At 31.1% G+C, this 14,151-nt stretch overlaps 2 protein-coding genes across 2 annotated transcripts in view; both read left to right on the top strand.

Annotated features, from left to right (window-relative positions):
- The window catches only part of LOC139499564 (uncharacterized), a 690,384-nt gene that overhangs the window by 189,517 nt on the left and 486,716 nt on the right, over positions 1-14,151 (top strand). The window lies entirely within an intron of this gene.
- Positions 1-14,151, top strand: part of LOC139499565 (uncharacterized) — a 156,831-nt gene that overhangs the window by 137,621 nt on the left and 5,059 nt on the right. Inside the window, exons 8-12 of the mRNA XM_071288300.1 lie at positions 1,735-1,916; positions 3,844-5,079; positions 7,476-7,562; positions 7,804-7,884; positions 9,947-10,406. Coding sequence (XP_071144401.1) covers positions 1,735-1,916; positions 3,844-5,079; positions 7,476-7,562; positions 7,804-7,884; positions 9,947-10,406 — 2,046 coding nt within the window. The remainder of the gene's footprint in view (positions 1-1,734; positions 1,917-3,843; positions 5,080-7,475; positions 7,563-7,803; positions 7,885-9,946; positions 10,407-14,151) is intronic.

Genomic DNA, 14,151 nt, shown 5'->3' on the forward strand with positions numbered 1-14,151 from the left:
AAAACCGAATTTTATTTTATTTTCATGAATTGGGAATTTATATTCACAAATATTTTTAGGGCCGCCAAGTGGCCCTAAACTATATAGTGGAATCATCCCTGGTTAACGTACGTCATATCATGATTTCAAAGCGTTCAACATCGATTTCAAACAAATGCTTTGAAACTCTAAATGCAAGTACTCATGTCAAACGCTCACGTGATACAAAACGGACTAGACCTTTCACGATAAAGATAAAACCCTGAGGATTCCGGTAAAAAAGTTTTGAGCGGGAAATACAAATATAAGATTTTTGATAGGAACGAAAAAATAAAATAAAAATAAAATCTTGCTGGTAAATACAAATAAAAGATGTTAAGGCGGAACGAATTTGTAGGGTCGGTCGGTAAAGGGCAAACAAACAATATTTTAATTTAAGCCTAAGGTGTACATGTCTAGTGGGCAGATGTCATTTGACCTTGACCTCATTTTTATGAATCACTGGTTATAGTTAAGTTTGTGAGTTTTGGTCTTTTTATCTAATATCATATTGCCAAAGGTTAACTATATTTGGTTGATGGAAATATTTTATGATTTATATGTCAGTCCAGCAAGTTTTATTTGACTATGATCTTAATTTCATGGTGCATTGCACAGTGTTAAGTTTTTGTGTTTTGGTCTATTTTTCTTAAACTATAAGTAATAGGTCAACTATATTTAATGTATGGAAGCATTGTTAGCTGTAAATGTCTGCCTGGCATGGTTCATCTGACCTTGACCTCATTTTCATGGTTCATTGGTCTTTGTTTATCTATCTTGGTTAATGTTAAGTCTATGTGACAGTTGTAATAAAGCTTTATACTTAGGACTATCAACATAATATCAATAATCAGTAAAGAAAGCGAGACATTTCAGTGTATGCACTCTTGTGTAAATTTAGGACTTTTCTTAGTTTTAAGTACCAAATGCATATTCAAACGTGTTTGTTATAAGTAATTGAAAAATACATAAATTTGAAAAGAAAAAAATGATACGGGATGAACATGATTCTGGTATAATCATTTCTTGTACCCTTCACCCGTTTTCTCAAAACTTTGCTAACAAGACTGACTTGATTACATTAACTTTAGTTATATCTCTTTGAACAGAAATGGGCAAACATACTTCTTTTAAACTGGGGTACATGTATATATTAGTTCAAATATATTTCCTTCTGTGCATTCGTCTGTAAGCCTTTTTTTTGTTTGTTCCTAATGGTAGCTTCAGTTCACCTTTATCAAAACTTCTGTATGGATATTATGTAATAGGGGCATTTATTTGTCCAACTGTATTTGATTTGTTATTTTATAACATTATACTATATAAATCCTTCCGAAAAACAGAGTTGAAATCAATAAATATACTAGCTATGCAGTTTTAACTTATACAGGTTCAAAATTCAGCCTGTACATAATACCTATACATTTATATATTTTGCATTACTATGTTATTATGTACGTATGTTCCTTTAGGTATTGATTTTTATTATTATCTTGAACATCTATAATGTATTTCCCTATTCATCTATTTGACACAAAAATATTTGATACTTATTAAATTCCTGTAGTATCATATTATAATATGATAAGCATGATAAGGTAAGCAACGGGTGGTAATAACTAAAATGAACACCTCTAGAAATTGATTAATGCTACAATCATTTTTTGTAGACATGTTTCAGTTGTGGATGAATTCAATACAAATCATTTTTTGTAGACATGTTTCAGTTGTGGATGAATTCAATACATTGCTACTGTAGACTTGATGATCAGCAAAATGAACCTGACAGTGTTACAATGGATGAGAGTACGGAGAAAGAGGAAACAAATAAGTGTGATCCACCAGTAATTCTTGTTGGTTCACATAAAGACAAAGTCATAAATGCAAAGGGAGAAACGGTATGTGAGATCACCGTCAAACATGCATACAATATTAAAATATTCATATCAAGTAAAAGCAGAAAAAAAACCATTTAATTGTATTACAGTACAAACAGGGTTAACTTTACATGAATGAATAAGATTTGGGTTACTATAATGACAAAAGTCAAGGAATCAATATTTTTGAAAAGGAAGAGGCAAATTCGTTGAAAGTAGATTTAAATTATTAGAAAAAAATATACTTTCAAACAGTGTCATCTGGTTGTTTGAAGGAATTTAAACCTTTGTTAGTTATATTGTCCAATTTAATTTATACAATAACTTTTGTTATGCTTGTTTTCTGTGTTCTTTATTTGCTAGGACCTTTAAATTTGTTCATAGAGAAAGCCAACCCTTATTGATTTATTTACCTGAATAAACAAAATAGTGTTTAATTAGATCAATATATATTATTACAAAGTTCACTGGTCTGATGCTTTGCTTTGACAAAGAACAGTACAGGACAACATGTCTTTAAAGCACACAAACCCTTACAACATAGAACAATATTTTTCAAAGCATACAAACCCTAACAGCATACTGATTTTCATTTGCATATTCACACCACATCTTGAATGATGTTAGATAAGACAAGTTCAAGACCAAACGTTCCTTCTTTATCACTGATAGAAAGGAGACATCTAGTCTTCGATTTTGATAACCACAAAAAAATCTTAAATATGTATGATTTTAGTAAATAATATTAATAACTTGTGTTGGTAAAATTGACCAAAATAATGAAATGAACAGCAATATACGAAACATCTACCAACAGTGTCATCGACCATGTTGTTTTAAAAATAATCACCATATATACCAGACTTTAATGTAGTACTCTATACATATTAAAACAAAGTGTTAAGAGAGAAATTATCACTAAAATGATATAACAAACATTGTTTCGATGTCAAATTATTGTAGACATTTGGTGTCGTAGTGATATAAATGATTAGATTGTAGATTAAATTGATGTCTTTGACAAAGATGTATTATTGTTGACTACCAAATATGTGCTCTATGTAATTCCCATATTTCGCATGCAATAAAATTCTAGTGATTCACTTAAATGAATGGACTTTATATAAAACTAGGAGAAGTTATTCAATTTAGTAAGAGGTGTATTAAGTTAAAAATGCATGTATTTTTGGAGACACTTAAATATTTCAGAACCTTTGTAATTGAATTTGGATAACCATACAAACGATAGTTCAGCACGTCCTGAAATAGTTCAGGAGCTCCATATTTAAATTCAGGGTATCCAAACATATAATCACCCAGCATCCTGGAAATAGTTTAGGAATACATATTTGAATTCTGGGTATTCATACATATTTTCATTCACCACCTCCAGATAAATTTCAGGACCTTGAAAATTTGCTTGCTGATTGCCTTTTATCCTGAAATGTTTCAGGACCTCCATTATTCTATTTGAGGATAATTCTAGTATGGACTTACACAAATAATTGATGATAGGATAGAAATTGCTTTATTTCAGGAGGCCCTTTAATTCATATTCATTAGGTATTAGATGATCAACAGAATGCGACTCCAGGATATCCTAAAGTATTTATGAAGGTCCCAAAGTATTTCAGGTCCTCCATAATTTGATATATAAATTATGACGATTTAAAATAATATATGTACATAACAGACGGACTTGAAACTTCTAGAATGCCCACCCAATATGATGAGTCAGAAATAAAAAGAAAGGTCGCCCATCGATTTTTCTAATTTTTAAAACGGTCATAAAAGAGGGACGAAAGATACATGAGGCAAATTAAACATACATGTAGATATCCTTCCCTTTCTAATATATTTATGTCAGTTAACCTCATTTTTAACATTGACATGTTTTTGTTCGGTTTCCTTTATCACATACTTAGTAATTAAAATGCTTTTATTACAGATAGGGATTGAATGCAAGAAGAAGATTGAAAGCTACGTGAAAGGTGTTTCAGATGATGCCTGTGGACATATACGATCTGAATACTTCATTTCAAATACAAAAGATGATGATAGTGTATTCCAGAAAATAAAACAGGACATATTAACCTTAGCCAGAGGAATGAAATCATGGAATAAAGCCTACCCATTGAAATTTACACAGCTGGAAAAAAGTCTTCAAGAGAAGATGATAGAGTTACAAATTCCAATTATAACTTTTAAGGAACTGATGAAAATCTCTCTTGAAACACCAATGCCAATGAATGATGAGGAACTTATGTTGTTTTTGAAATTTCACCATGAAATAAGAGCTATAGTTTATTTTGGGGATCTTCCTGATTTTATTATTTTAGATACACAGTGGCTGTCCGACGCTTTTAAATGCATAGTAACAGCAGAGAAATTTCAATTTGATGTAAGCAGACATAAAATGAAGGAAAAATTGGAGGATTTAAATGTTAGAGGAATATTACATACTGAGGTTTTGGACGATATATTTAAAGATGAAAGAAATGTTTTGTATAAACATGAGCAACATAAAGATGCTATCCTGAATATTATGGAGAAATTTGATATAATCATACCAGCAACCAGAGACAATGCTAATGAAAAACCTTGCTACTATGTACCTTGCATGGTCAAATCAAAACCAGAAAATGACATATATGAGATGTTCAATGTGACCAAGGATACCTGTAAGAAATCCACCTGGTTATGTTTTAAGTTAAGGTTTCTACCACCACATCTTATTAATCATTTGATTGCTTCATTGAGCAGGAATTATAAAATTGCAGTAGTAGATACCCCTAGACAGGAGAAGAGAGAAATTGCACTTTTCAGAGGTATTGCTGTATTTGAATTAGAGGAGACAATAAAGTTAAGAAAACTACTTTTAAGGACATGTCCAAATTTGATTCAAATTCAGGTTTTAGAATTCAGAAAGGAAATTAAAACCGGCATGTACAAACACATTGCATCCTTTGTGACAGAGGAAATAGACAAGATAATAAGTAGAAGATTCAAGATGTCAAATGTAAAATTTGAGAAAAAGTGGAAATGTGACCTCAAAAACACAGACTCCGTTACCGGATTGATTGATTTTAGTGCAGAGCAAGATAAAATATATTATTGTGAGGAATGTACAACTACTCACGAGTTCAACAATGAATGGTCAGATCTAGAAATAATAACGCCTTGTGTAAGTTAAAAATGTATATAGTAGTTATAGAAAGTATGATTTTTATTATATCTTATATGGTGTACTTGTTTATCTCTATCTGTACTTCCATCTGCCCAATATTCTTTTTTTTTTCTCATGTGAGATTAAAGTCACGGCAGGCAAGACATATGTATTGCTTTTATTGCATCATCAATTGTTAAGTGTTCTGCTTAAGTTTGTTTGATAACAACTACGTGTGTTGGATTAATGATATTTTGAAGTTACTATCAGTTCATATCATTTTGACAATTATTTTTAAGTCTTGTTCCCAATTATCAGGACATATTAGTTGTATAAAAAGTCCCAGACCATACCCTCTAGGTTATAATCCAGCATCAGGAACCACTCAACTATATAGAATGTAGTGCCGACTATATTCCCAATTCAAGAAGGAAAACACATAAATACTATACTTCAGGAAATGTTTTCGTTGCCAATTTAGGCAACTATAATTTTTCAGAGTTTTGTCGTCAAGGCATCTTAAATTCTGGATAAGAATGCTGTCAACGATCGAAATTTTATAAACAACGATTGAATTATGTGAACGTGTTGTTAATGATTTAAAAGCACAAAGCGAAACTTCTCATATACAATTGACTAACATACTATGAAAGTATTTCTTTTAGTAAAAGTATTCCCAACAAAGTATAAAGATGACCTGATATTGAAAAAATTACCAAGTGGATACTTTTTTCAGTGATATATCTTAAATGTAACAGGTAACACCATAGTTAATATGCAAGATAATGAATCTTCAATGGCAACTCTTCTGGTTATGTTATGGGGAGATCATTTTGACGAACTAGAATTCTGACTGAAAAAAAAATGTATGATTTTGCCATAGAGTTCCAATTGTCACCTCTGTAATTGAACATTTTTTAAAGAATCTTTTCCACGGGAACAAACAAGAAAGTAGTTATATTTTTACATGCAAGAAGTTTAAGAAATTTAGAAATGGCATACAACTTTTCGATTTATTCTTATTAGGCTGTTGGTTTTCTCCATTGAATAATTTCGAATTTTATTCCTACTTAGACCCTTCACATTGCTTTAGGATATGGATTTTGCCTATTGTAGAAGGTCGTATGGTTACCTGTTTAGTTTACATCCTGAATTTTTGTCTTTAGTTGGTAGTACTCTCATTTAACTGACAATCATACCACATTTCCTTTTTATATCATCTACCATTAATAATCTCCTATTGTTTAAATATGATTTGGAAGTATCAAATTTCAAATAATATCAGATCTAGACATGCGATTCTCCCAGCAAGAGTAAAAAATCTGCCGATTTTCCAGCTCTTCATTCCCTTCCGTTAAAAACCCAAAGCTTCCAATTTGTTAAAATGTCATCCATCTTTTATTATCATAGATGTTAAGCTCTTATATCGATTTGTGTGACAAAGAAGTGGCTATGTCATGTTTTGTTAGATTACACCTGATCATTGTTGATGGCATACTGCAATAAAAGGCAAAAGAACAAACATTAACAAAAAGAAAGACAGCAGAGAAATGAAAGGAAAACAAGGAGGTGACAAGATCGTGAAATTTACACATACATTATATTGTTATGTTTTATTATTTACTTATTAAATCTTATACATGTATCTGTTTTATTAATAGATGCTAGAAAACTCATTTTTGTGTTAAGTAATAAAAGGAGTTTTAAGCAATTCTCAACATGACAAAGGAAACATTTAAGTTTACATCTATTATATCTGAATAAAAGAATACACAAGAGAAAACAGTAATAGTAAAGAAAAAAGGGAGATATAGGTTTATAATCAAATAAACACTTAAAACATCGATAAAAATGTAGATAAAAAATCTCCAGTTATCGAGGCCTCAAGCCCAGTGATCATTTTCAAATCTCCTGTTGTAACTTAACAACTCTGTGACATGTGTATCATGACTTATACTGAATACTAACATGACTAATAGAGGGTCATTAAAAGTAAGGAAAAGCTGACAGTTGATTATTTTTCTTTCGAGAAAACAGTAGTAAAAACATATTTTTACTGATAGTGACATCCTATAAGATGAATATTTCAGAAATAAAAAAAAATACACAGTATATAGTTTGAAAATTATCTTCTATTATTCTAAATTCAACATCTTCAAAGTTCAAAGTTAAATTAAGACATTTTCTAAGAAAAAGGCAATTCTTCACGTTACTGTCGGTAATAGCTTACATTTGATGGAACTTTAGAAGTGCAAGATGCTATATTTATGCTATAATTGAAATTATATAAACGTTAATGTGTTAATGAGGGTCTATATAATGATGTATAGTTTTAAGAAGATATATGTCTCATTTAAATGGTAGTGTGAATGTACATCCAATAGTGATAACATTTATTTTGTCATTAATTTTAGTTGTCACAGAGTTCTGAAAATATTCCAAGTTTGAATCTTAACCCAGAGAGCTCCGGTCAAATACAAAGAACTGAAACATCCACCAAGGTAAGTTAATTTTTAAAGTGATGCTTTTCTTTTTTCTTTGGTATAACAAAGGTATAAATGAGCCCAAGAATTTAGACTGTATGGCTAGTCGTGTTGATTTATTTAACCAGTCCTATGTTTATCAAAATAGAGTGTAATGAAATGATAGGTGCTACCCACATTGCCAAGTTTTCTCTTTGAACTTTTCATGAATTTTTCTAATTATTTTCTATTGATGATGAATGACATTTTTTTTTTGCAGGTACGTGTCCATGTCCAAGCTGGTGATAGAGTGTTTTCAAATGTCAATCAAGAGGCAACAAGTACAGCCAGTTTTTCAGGGGTATGAAACACCATAATGTATTTTAAAGCCAAATTTATTTCTCAAAAATGAAAATGAATGAAACAGAATATTGTAGACTTTTCTTTCGTTCAGTTGTTTGAAAAAGTCAAACGTCTAAATCGGTCAATTTTCATGGACTTGTCCTTTTTAATCTTACCTTGCCCTAAAGGATCAATTGATATTGAGATTTTCTCAGCACTTTGCGTTTGTTGTCCGTTAACTTTTACAAAAATCTTCTCCTCTGAAACTACATGTAGGTTGCCAAATTAAACCAAACTTGGCCTAAATCGTCTTTATAGTATCTTGTTTAAAACAAGTATCCGATGACTCCGCCCATCAACCAATATTTCCGCCATGGCTTAAAATACAACATAGGATAAACTGCAGTTTTTGGCTTAAATCTCTGAAACTTTTTCATGTAAAGATCTATTTGCTCTGCAATGTTTGGTTGCTGCCCCTGAATTGATCATTTTAAGGCAGTTTTCTTTTATGTTCTTGCCTTTTATAATAGAGATAAACTATAACAACACAATTGTTTAGCACAGTAATATCTACAAAAAAGTAATTTTCAATTGACCTCATACAGAGTTATTTCCCTTTATAGTAAATCTTTTATTTTATTTGTTAAGTTTTGTAATCTTTTGAATATTATCATGAAAACTTTGATATTTAGAGAGAAACATTTATTTTTCTTTATGTCTTATAAGAATTGAATTATAATAGAGAAAAAAACACTTTAAATAATTTAGGGGCAAGCTGAAGGACGCCTCCGGGTGCGGGAGTTTCTCGCTACATTGAAGACCCATTGGTGGCCTTTGGCTGTTGTGTGCTCTGTGGTCAGGTTATTGTCTCTTTAACACATTCCCCATTTCCATTCTCAATTTTACTTTAAATAACAAAAATTATCAGCAAGGCAGGATCTATTACATATTAAAAAGTCAAATTTTGCCGATTTAGTAAATAAGCTTGTTTACCATCTTTTGTGTTTTGAGCAAAAACTAAAGAATATAGAGAGAAACCAAACAGACTTAAAGATCAGTAATACTAGAGCAAAAAAATATAGATTTTTGTCATAAACTCTATTGGACAGTGTCCTTTGTATGATATGCATATACATTTGTAGACCAAGGTGAGCGACACAGGCTCTTCAGAGCCTCTATTTTAATTTACCTTCGAGTTCGGTACTCTGTTATACTTTTTTTCAGGAACGAAACACAAACAGCTTCACTGTAAACTGTCATCAAGTCAATAAACTCACTATATTTGTGAATTTCGCAGTGTAGAAAGAAAAAAAAACCCAACTTATTCATCAAATTCAATCAGTATGTTTCAAAGGATACAGTTCTATATGGCCCTGTTTCTGGTTAAAATTTCCAAATTATAACTAGTATCATAAATTAATTATAGTTAAAGCAATAAATAAATGTAATATAGATCATTTTGTTGAAACAATATATATATATACAAATTAAGATGTTTTTCTTGATGTCACAACTAGTATAAATAGCAATTACATTTCCATTGATTTTTACGAAAATAAACATAAAGCGCATTGGTCAACAACAAAGATTTATTAACATAATGTTTGTTATAACAATAAATATTTGACTCTATAATATATTTTATCGAAGGTTGTGTTGTATATTTCATTGACCCCAATATAATAGAAATCAAAACAATTTGGTTTCACATTAATGAAGGGTATTTATTTACCTTAAATATTTTAAGGTCACTTCGGTTCATAATCATTAATAAAAAAGAATGATTTAACACGACATGTGATTTAGATCTGTCTATGGTATGAGGACAGATGTTTTTATATTAATTTTGAACAGCAATCCCAGATTTAGGTTGCGCAAGAAAATAATTGAGGAAGAATTATGTTTAGATGCTAGGTACCAGCTCATCGATTTTACTTCTATTTCTTTTCTTGCAGGAACTTCGTCGAGTACTTGGCCAAGTTAACTGACAATTGATTCAACCAAAACTTATGTTAAATGTTATTGTATAATACGTTTTTCATACTTTACATCGCAATTGCTTACTTTTTACTTATTTTCAGTTCACCAAAGAGGAAATCAATTTTACAAAGATGGGAATGATCGTACTGAATATTTTAGCTGATGCTTCATATGACCTATTAAAACCAGACAAACCAAATCTACGTCCAAGAAGCGATTGTGATGTAACTCACTTGTACAATGAGCACAGGAAACTAAATAAACACATTCCAAGTAATTTATGGGGCGGGACATGGCAAACTATTCAGAATACAGACATAGCTATTGGAGATGATATTGAGCGCATAAGACTAACAAGAAACGAACTACAACACTCTTGCATATTTAAACTTGAAGACAAACGTTTTATTGAATTATGTAATATATTAAGCGACCTTTTAAAACGATTTGATCACCATAACACACCAACAAGGCTGTATACAGATGCGCTGAATGACATTTTGGCTAAAACTATTTCGGCAGAGGAAGTTAAATCAATTGAAAATGATATACATGTATTGGGTAAATATACTTTAAAGTGGTTGATTTCTGAGCCTTTATTGTGTTTTTCTTGTAATGTTCAATGTCCATTACTATTTCAAAGTATGAGTGTATACAGACTCAGTGATCTGGAAGGTATTTTTCACTATGGGCCCAGGGCCCCTCAAAAATAAATTCAATGGGCCATTTTAACAAAATAATGGGCCATGTTGTCTAATGAGTGGGCCATAATGGCATTTGAATTGACTTCTGTAAAAAAAAAAAGTATCAGTATATTTTGGCAAAGAGGTGTTGGTACTTACTTTTACATAAATAAAATCATGGATATTGTTCCTGTGATTTTGTCATTTCAATTTCAATGAATATACAATAACTTCTTCCAACCCCAACAATATTTAAGTTAACCTTTTATTTACAATGTTTAAACTGGTACTGTTGCCTTGTTAATGTTCATGTTGGGTTTTTTTTACATTAAATTTGGGTCTTGGTCGATACCATACTTATTCCAGACGTTCCGTATCAGAGGACTTTTCAGGTATTTCCCCTGCACTTCTTGTATTATTATAACTTCATCACGGTGATAAGAATAACAGTAAAGAGTACCATTAATTCATAGAACAAAACAACAAATCACTGAAGTCATGTTTACAAAATGTCAAAATGAGCCAAAGACCAAAAAATGACAAGGACAGTATATATAAGCGTCTTTTATGGAGACAAAAACTATATTCCTAAAAAGTCTTTGGGGTTCTTCAATCGAATAATAGCAAGCTAAACTAAATGAGATTATTATTAGAGTTAAATCTCGTCTGTACTAGCCAAATTTCACAAATTTAAAGTTGTTTATAAAAAAATATATATCATAAATGATGGTTAATTACGTTTTTCGGGTTATCAGTTAGACCGCATGGTTCTATTATTACAATAGGAAAACACCCGAGACGTTAAATCGCATGGTTCTATTATCATAGGGAAACACCCGAGACGTCCCAAAAATATATAGGTGCTCCTATTATTGGAGGAACATTACACAGTTGTGTACACACATATGGCGGCATGGAACACGATCGGAAATTCATTTGACGATATCTAAACGTTTCGAAACAAAGTGAAAAATATCGTGCGCCACGTGGGCGCTTACATTTGTCACTGTATGCGCCATTTCTTGTCAATATGCGCTGTAGGCACAGGGCGCACGTACTTCCCGATCACTGCAGACTTAACTATTTATTAAAGTTTAATTATGCCTGTTGACTGAGACCATGTTTCGGCAAACGCATTCCTTGATCTGAAACAAGAAGTCATTATACGACCGCAAAAAAATTTTGCAGTCGTATATTTTTTTCAATTCAATTCAAAGTTTTATTGCCATATAAACTTTACAGTTTGGGACATATAACATGTATAACAACAACAAAAATAATGAAGACAATAACAAAGTAACTCAATATATATATATATTGGTATGACGTTATTGTGTTGTCCGAAGACACATTGGTTTTCGCACAATAACTTTAGTTTAAGTAAATGGATCTCTATGAAATTTTACCACAAAAGGAAGGTTGGGATTGATGTTAGGGGTTATGGTACCAACAGTTAAGAAATTAGGGGCTAAAAAGGGGTAAAAAATAAGCATTTTTGTAACTTCCAGACAATAACTTGTGTGTTATTGTAAGTATCTTTCTGAAATTGTACTACAAGGTTCCATATCACAAAGGGAAAGCTGGAATTGAGTTTGGGGGTAATTGCCCAAAACGTTTAGGAATGAGGGGCAAAAAACTAAGCATTTTTCTAGTTTCTAGATAATAACTTGTGCAAGGTACCATACAACAAAGGGAATGCTTAAGTACAAAACATGATTTAAAAGCAGTGTAAGGTTGGTAATTCAAACTCATTTGAATATCTCACCTACACTGCTTTTAAATTATGTATATTGGAAGTTTGCCAATAACTTTATTGTTAATAAATTCCATTGGAAATTTGCCAATAACTTTAGTATAATAAACTCCATTGGAAATTTGCCAATATAAAATGTTGCTGATGAAGGTTTTTTGTTTATTTTTAGCCATGACTATGATGTCATTTTCTATTTTAATAGCCTTATGATGTATTTATTTTTTTTTTAAACTTTTATGATGTATTTAAATGGGCTTTTATGGTTGAACATTTATTTGGGTTGTAATTCAAACTCATTTGAATATCTCAGCTACACTGTTTTTTAATTATGTATATTGGAAAAGTTGCCAATAACTTAAGTATTAATAAATTCCATTGGAAATTTGCCAATACGTTTAGTATAATAAACTCCATTGGAAATTTGCCAATATAAATTGTTGCTGATATAGATATTTTTGTTTATTTTTAGCCATGACTATGATGTCATTTCTATTTTAGTACCTTTATGATGTATTTAAATGAGCTTTTATGGTTACAAAGGAATTTTATTTTTATACGACCGCAAAAATTTTTGCGGTCGTATATTGGTATCACGTCGACGTCATCCGAAGACGGATTGTTTCGGGATAATAACTTTAGTATAAGTAAATAGAAATCAATAAAATTTTAACACAATGTTTATAACCACAAAAGGAAGTTTGGCATTCATTTTGCGGGTTATGGTCCATAAGCTTTAGAAAAAAGTGGCCTAAAACAACCATTCATCTAGGGTCAAGACAATTAGTTGTGTATAAGTACATTTTGTATTTCAATTGTTCAGAAATTGTACCACAATGTTTAATACCATAAGTAGAAGGTTGGGATAAATTTTAAGGGTTATGTGGCAAACAGTCTAGGAATAAAGGGCCAAAAGGGGCCATGAACAAGCATTTTTGTAGTTTCAAGACAATAAATTGGAGTTATCTTTCTTTGTCCAGAATGGTTGTTGAATCACCTAAAACCAATGCTTTATGAAATCTTTAAAAATTGGAGTTATCTTTCTTTGTCCAAAATAATAATTGAATCAACTTAAGAGCATCCAATACAGTTTCAAGGGAGTTAACTCTTGGCACGACGTTAAGCATTTGAATTCCTGCAAAATGTCACTTTTTGCAGGACGTAATGCGTGTAATTTTCTGTAATAAGAAACTTATTGTGGAATTTCGATCCTCCAATTTCTGTGTCTCCCGCATGCTAACTTCTACGCCATTAATATTAGTGCATTTGATTCTAACAGGATAACAGTCTAATAACATCATAAGAAATAAAACAAATTACTGTTTCTTTGAGATCTTCAATAAAATAATGTAAAGTGAGCAATCTGAAGACGACTGACCCTTTTGATGTTACTAATATCCTGCATGTCAATTATCATTTTTATCATCATTCATCATCCATGACATTTTATTGCAGCACAGGAAACCAATGATATTTTAAAACTAATACCGAAAATGTAGGTACACGCCGCTAATATAAAAGAATAAAGTTCTTATTTCCTCAACGTTGCACTTACTTTATCTAACAAAAGTCAATAGCCAACAATATGTTTATACATCCGTGGTTTTTTTACGGGACGTATTATGGTACACAAATGTCCGTCGTAAACATGGAACAGCATATTATCCAAATTTCATTAAACTGAACATGGTTGTTTTTTCAGTCATGATGGTCAAACGATCTGTTTAATTTTGGTGAACTTTTTGAGGTACAGGACTTTGTAACTAAAACAGATTTTTTTTTTCACAGTTGGCGCTGTAACTCAAAAACGATTTATGATTATTGCTTAAAAATTTACACGCTTCTTAGTTATATTAATCTGAAGATCTGTATA

The sequence above is a fragment of the Mytilus edulis genome, chromosome 12 (genome assembly GCF_963676685.1).
Source record: "Mytilus edulis chromosome 12, xbMytEdul2.2, whole genome shotgun sequence".
Classification (NCBI taxonomy): domain Eukaryota; kingdom Metazoa; phylum Mollusca; class Bivalvia; order Mytilida; family Mytilidae; genus Mytilus; species Mytilus edulis.